The sequence below is a fragment of the Chelonoidis abingdonii genome, chromosome 1 (assembly GCF_003597395.2).
Source record: "Chelonoidis abingdonii isolate Lonesome George chromosome 1, CheloAbing_2.0, whole genome shotgun sequence".
NCBI lineage: Eukaryota > Metazoa > Chordata > Testudines > Testudinidae > Chelonoidis > Chelonoidis abingdonii.
The window spans coordinates 52,760,888-52,766,968 of record NC_133769.1 but is presented as its reverse complement, the minus strand read 5'-3'; the positions used below and the strand labels follow the sequence as shown (position 1 = coordinate 52,766,968).

At 40.5% G+C, this 6,081-nt stretch overlaps 1 protein-coding gene across 2 annotated transcripts; it reads right to left on the bottom strand.

Annotated features, from left to right (window-relative positions):
• Positions 1-2,981: 2,981 nt before the first annotated feature.
• On the bottom strand, positions 2,982-5,639 carry SMIM30 (small integral membrane protein 30). Of its 2 annotated transcripts, none has more exons than XM_032770833.2 (3): positions 5,597-5,639; positions 5,207-5,284; positions 2,982-4,186 (listed from the first exon to the last, which is right to left on the bottom strand). In XM_032770833.2, the coding sequence occupies exon 3, from the start codon at positions 4,122-4,124 to the stop codon at positions 3,939-3,941; it is 186 nt and encodes a 61-aa protein (XP_032626724.1). In that variant the 5' UTR covers positions 4,125-4,186; positions 5,207-5,284; positions 5,597-5,639; the 3' UTR covers positions 2,982-3,938. The 2 variants fall into 2 exon arrangements, with proteins under 2 accessions (XP_032626724.1, XP_032626723.1); XM_032770832.2 differs by having other exon boundaries at positions 5,565-5,633.
• Between the last annotated feature and the right edge of the window lie 442 nt (positions 5,640-6,081).

Genomic DNA, 6,081 nt, shown 5'->3' with positions numbered 1-6,081 from the left:
TCACCCCACCTCCCTCTCACAAAGCCCAAGTAAACAACACTCTGCAGGGAAGCAGTAGGAGCTGGGATCCCCACACCATCCCCAAGTAATAGTAAAGGCATGAGTCTCTGGGCTACAGAGGGATAGTGCCCTGTGAGCACTCCTCGCGATGCGGCATGTTAGGTGTGTGGTACAAACAAGAGGTGGCATGGCTGAAGAGTTCTATGCTCTAGCAACCTTTGCCAGCATTACAGCCCATGCCACATACTTCCCATGAAACACTACGCCAAGTCTTGCTTTGTGCCTCAGTTTCCCCATCTGTAAAAGGGTATTTTGAGACTTTATTCATTAATGTTTATGACAGGATTCTCATATAGAAGGTGCTGTCCAAAGGCCAAACCATTATTGTAAGTGTTGAAGCAGCCGCAGTGACACTTATCTGAGTGGGAGAAAGGCTCCAGCAGTGGCTTAGTCCATTTTATCACCTCAGGGGAGGCAAGTGTGCTAAGCAAGTGAGCTGAAATATTTGCATCCAATATTCAAGGGCTCCTGTACAGCGTAGCATAATACTTAGCTCTTATGTAGCACTGGAAGCTATTGCCCAGCAATGTTCCTTAGGAGTGAAGACCTTTCTGTCATGTCCAGTTGCAGGGTGGGCTTCATGCAGATTGTTCAGTGTCAGTGGACTTGCTGATCTTGAGCAATACTATTGCTAAGGCAGATTGAAAATACCTGCTGGAAGCTGCTAGCTCCTGGCTGCTAACCTTTCTACATTAATTAGGGGGTAGACTGTGTGCACTAAGAGGTGGGTGTTGCAAGACTGCAGTTTGTTTTTGCTCTCCACTACAGAAACAAATACTAATGACGCTTGTTCTGTGTAGAAAGTGAACTGCCCCCATACGCTGAACTGAAGTCCAAAAAATGTATTTAAATAACTAGACCACAGTTTTCACTGCGAAATGCTGAGATGCAAAACAGGTTCTTGTATTGCTTTATGAAAATGTCTCATAATATTTATAAAACATTACTGTATAATTTTCTTTGGAAATAGTATAATAGTCTTTTTACTTGGGTATCTGATCAGAAAAGCTGCCATTACTTGCTGGGGTTTTTTGTACTAAGAAAGCCATTCGTTGCAATCCTGGAAATTGAGTTTATAAAAATGACTCGAGTCTCCCATGAACCAACGGCCAATTAAGGGCCCACCGAACTCAACAGGAGCTGTGTTGTTGACTTCAAAGGAATAGGATCATGCCTTTATGGGGACTTAAATTGTTTTGGTGTTTGTAGTGGACAATGAAATACAATACCATTGATGTATCTTGGCAATAGGACAAAGACAAACGTGCTCTATGACAAATAAACCTAAAATATACTTATATTTACCTAGATGCCCTGAATCAACTCAAATAAAGTTTTCTTCTTCATTTTAACTGTTTAAATCAGATTGTTCTCATCTCTCTTTTCCCTTCTTGTACGAGCTGACTCATCTATTTAAACCGTTTTCAGTCACTTCTTTCTCATCCTCTCTCTCCCTCCCCCTGCTTGTAAGAGCTGAATCATGAAATTAACAATAGAATCTATTTGAAAGAGTTTATTAAAAATTGAGGAAAAACAGGAAGATCAGCCATGACATGTGCTCTTAGTCAAACCATTCACAAATGTAATTCTCAACCAATACAATAAATAATTTCCATTATAACCCAGTAAATACACCATTATGCATAGTGATTGTCCCTTAGTTAGGAACATGCAGCTACAGGCAAAAGAATAAAACTCCAGGTACCCCATAGCATCACATGAATGGTGTGGTGGTTGTGCTGCTCTACAGGGAAAAGCTATGGCATAATTGTGTGAAACTCCTATGTAAGAACCAGCTATCAGAGATTTTCTGCTAAAGTGATGATGGAGGTGTTTGGGAAAAGCTAGCTGCAATGAAATTTGCTCTTTTGAAGTGGTAGCATCCGCTCTACTGCCTGGCCATGTCCAGGACATCCATCACTGCTAGGCAGTGGCCCTGAACTGCAAGCCCAGAAGGGTGGCAGCTGCCTTAAGCACTTTGTTCCCCTCTCTTGGGCTGCTAGATCTTAAAATGCAAATTTCATTGTTACCTCTGTCACGTGCAGAAGCAGACTTGTAGAAACGGGCTGGGGGGTTCACGTTAGGGAAGCTAGATAAACACCTGCATATCAATAAAACAACCTTATGAGCTGCATTGCTGTACAGCACTTGAGCTGGGGAATCATGGAATCAAGGGATCTCTCCATAGTCAGACATTAATGGGGGCAGTTGTATTTGTTCCTGTGATGTCAGCCCTGTGTGGTACCTGGAAGCCCTGTTAGAAGGGGAGAATAGTAAAATTGACAAGTCCTTGACTTTAACAATTATGTTTTGTCATCCCTTGTCAGGTTTCCTCAGAAGAGGGACACACACTGCATGTTTACGAAGAGGTTGCAGATGGTATAAAGCTCACCTTTGCACTCTTCATTCTGCTGTTGCTTTGTGCAGGCCTACACCCCCTTTGTCAAGTTAGGGCAGCCAGATGCCAGCTGCTAACAGACATGTGGGGCCAAAACCACGACTGCAATCAGTGTGCTATAAGGATGTCCCTTTTGGTGGCAGCAGAGGGTGGCTGTGGCATAAGAGGTCCTACCCTCACCATAATCAGCCTGGAAGGGCCAACGATGTTGCTCTCTCAGCTGATCCCTCCAGCCAAGCAGTACAAAGTATATCAAAGTCAAAACATACCAGAGGAGCTGACTTGAGTATGTGGCGAACACCTGAAGCTCACAGAAACACCCTCTAGCTTTGTAGTATGATTCTACCCACAGGTTTAGTTTTGTTTTTTGGTCCAAGCTTCAGCTCCGGTTTTGCACGGCAATCAGGTGGACAACTGTGTTTAGAATTTAGGCCTTAGCGAGTAACGAAAAGGGGTGTAAACTCAAGTGTTGAGCAGTACATGTTCAAGAACGTCCAGGGGGCTTGTTCACTGGCATTTAGACTTCAAAGAGCGTACTGAGTTTATTGATCACATGCAGAAAAGTTACATAAGCATCTGGTTTTATAACTATTGCTCAGAATTAAAAAACAGTCACTGAACAAAATATGTAAGTCTTCACTGTTGCAAAACAAGCAACCCCCAAAATGTTAGCACCTCAAAGAAAACTAAACATAAATGTATATGAACCAACAGATATATGCATAGAACATTTGGTCATTTCAATCTTTTCTTCAGAAATCTTTTCCTTGTTTGACTGGTCGATATATTACATATACTCTATGTATCATACACATTTTAAAGAAAAGTCATGGTCTAATCCTTAAGCATAGCTATTGATTAAATCTGATTCTAATTTGAAACAGGAATCCAAGCTACAGAAGAGGCACATTCTAAGATAAAAATACAAAAGAAAAGGTTTTGCACATTTGTCTATTTTGCCCATGTCTCAGCCTGACTACAGCAGAAGTGAGCTGTTGCAGGGGGGATTAACTTTAATTAGAAAGAACATCTGCACACACACAGAAGTCTAAGTAGGCTGTTCTTCAGTTATCATATTAAGAGTGCGTCAATATTTCCAAATCTTTATTATCCTGACAAGGAGGTTTATGGCTGCTTTCCTGCTGACTAAACCCTGAAATCAAATTGTAGAAATGTTATATTCAGTATATGAACTTTCACTGTGAATGAATCTGGGCAATTATTTCTTCTTCAAATAGCTTGTTTCCTTCTTTACTTTAATGCAAGGAATATGAAATAATCATCTTCTTACTGTCATGAAGACAAATCCTGTAAATCCCTTCTACCAGTAATAGTTTTTATTACCAAGGATGGCACAGCAAGAAGGGTTTGCAGGATCATGCTCCATGATTTTGAAAGTTGCCAGGAACTGAGGCTCAGTTTTAAACTCATAACAAGTAGAGTTTAAGATTATGCTTTTCCAAGTCATCTTTTTAAAAAGTCACAGCTGTCCATTTCTTTTCCTGGCATATAAACCTAGACAGGCACAGAATCCAACGATAGTGAGAACTACGCCTAGCAAGAGAGCAATTGCGTCTCCAGAATCCATGGCTTCAACCACAGGCAGCATAAGCACCAGTGAAATGAGCACCACAAAGAGTTTTGAGGTGTTCCCAAGAAAAGCCATGTTGCTGATCAGGTGGTCTTGGGAGGTTAAACAATGACGAGAAGCTGGTACTTCAAATGTATCTAAAAATAAAAAAAAGGAACATGAGAGGGTTTTTCCCTTTAAATTTATTTCCAAGAACTCCAGATCAACAGATGTGACTAGAGTATCACCAAGTCTGTATGGAAATGTATTGTAGTGTGATTGATCCACAGAGCAGGAACGAGACTTGGAGATTCAGGCTTGGTCTTCACCGACACAAAAGTGGGTTTTTTTACAGCGAGATAAAAAAAACAGTAAGAGTTCTCTCTGTAAAATCCTAAGTGAAGATACCATAGTGTTTATCATAAGGAAGCTAGTCAAGGTCAGCACTGTACTCCCCAATCATTTGATCTTACCTAGTTTATCTTGCAGTAACACTAAAGTGCCTTGTCTCCACTAGGATTTTACAGCAGGATAGCTAATCCACGAACACACACACTTTTTTGGTCAGTGAAGACATAGCTTTAGGGAAGTTATTCTGGATTAAGGGAGGGTGAGAATTTAAAACAAAAAGTTATTGTGGAATAGGTCCCTGTGTGGATGCTCTATTCTGGAATAAGAAAGCCTTTTTCCAGTTTAGCTTTAATTTACTTCCAAAGTGGATCAAGCTAAATCAGGAAAAAAGGCAGTCTGATTCTGAAGTAAGTGTGTCCACATGAGGAACTATTCTGGTCAATATCCTCATGCAGACAAGCCCTTAGGTTTTCTTCCTGGCTCTGCCAAAGATTCTTATATGACCTGGGGCAAGTCCCTTAAATCTCACTGTGGTTCAGTTTTCCCATAATTATCCCCTAATTGCTAGGGTGATCCATGCATTATGATATTAGCCTTGTCAGTGATATAACATTTATGTTATTGCCATGCTTAACATCCCACTACCCCTAAAGAAGTGGTCCTAAAACTGAAAGAACTTACACTGTGCTTACACTTTTCCAGATTTCTCTTCCGTCTGGCTAAACACTGGAGTTTGAAGGTCAGATGAGCATAGAGATTGAGAAAACAGGACAATAGTGTAAATTTACAAGTTTTTGTCTTCTATTAAAAGTCTAACAGCAACTTACCGTAACTCTATAATTACTCTATTTCCTTTATGGTTAGCACTGGAATCCAGAAAGCAATAAACTCCACTCAGTCATCACCTGTTAAAAATCAAGAGAGAGTTATTTGTTCAGTTAATGGAACTGTAAAAGGTCTGCTAGCCATAGACAGTGGAAGGGAAAACAGGAACAGGCGGTGAAGTGAGTAAAAAAAAATCTCAGAGCTTAAGAGTCATGTGCAACAACATCTGACAGGCAAATAAAATCGGCTTCTCTGCAGACAACTCTGCGCAAAATTTTGAACTCTGGGTCTGAAAGCAAAGGGGTAGCTTGAGCTGTGAAGGGCCCCGGATCTCTTTAATCTACAAAGTTATAGTCTCACCCTGTGTTAGAAGCCAGGCCTATGTGCATTACCTTTTTGCAGGCAGCCATTAGAGGGAGAAAGAGAAAGAAGAAGACAGTTTGACTACATTTCCCAGCATTTGTGCTGCCTACAATTCCCACAGTGCACTGGAGCAAATCAGACTTAAGCTTTTACATACACATAAAGGGCAGATTTCTTAAGAACAACAACAACAAAAAAACAACAACAGGCATTTTGCTTCCAGTGGAAATTCAGATTGGTTGTCGACTGGGTCTACAGCTGTCAACATATATATATCACACGGTATCCAATAATTTTTGGGTTGCTTTATACAGCTTTTAGGACCTGACTTGGATCTTGCATCAGTGTAACTCCACCAACTTTTGCTCCTGATTTATAACTATAACTGACAGTAGAACCAGGACCTTCGAATCTATGATTAATAGTGATGTGGCTTTTTACAGAAAAAAAAGCTGCTGGGCTTTTTATTATTCTTCATTTTCATTTAATAAATCTAATACCAGGCAAATGTTTT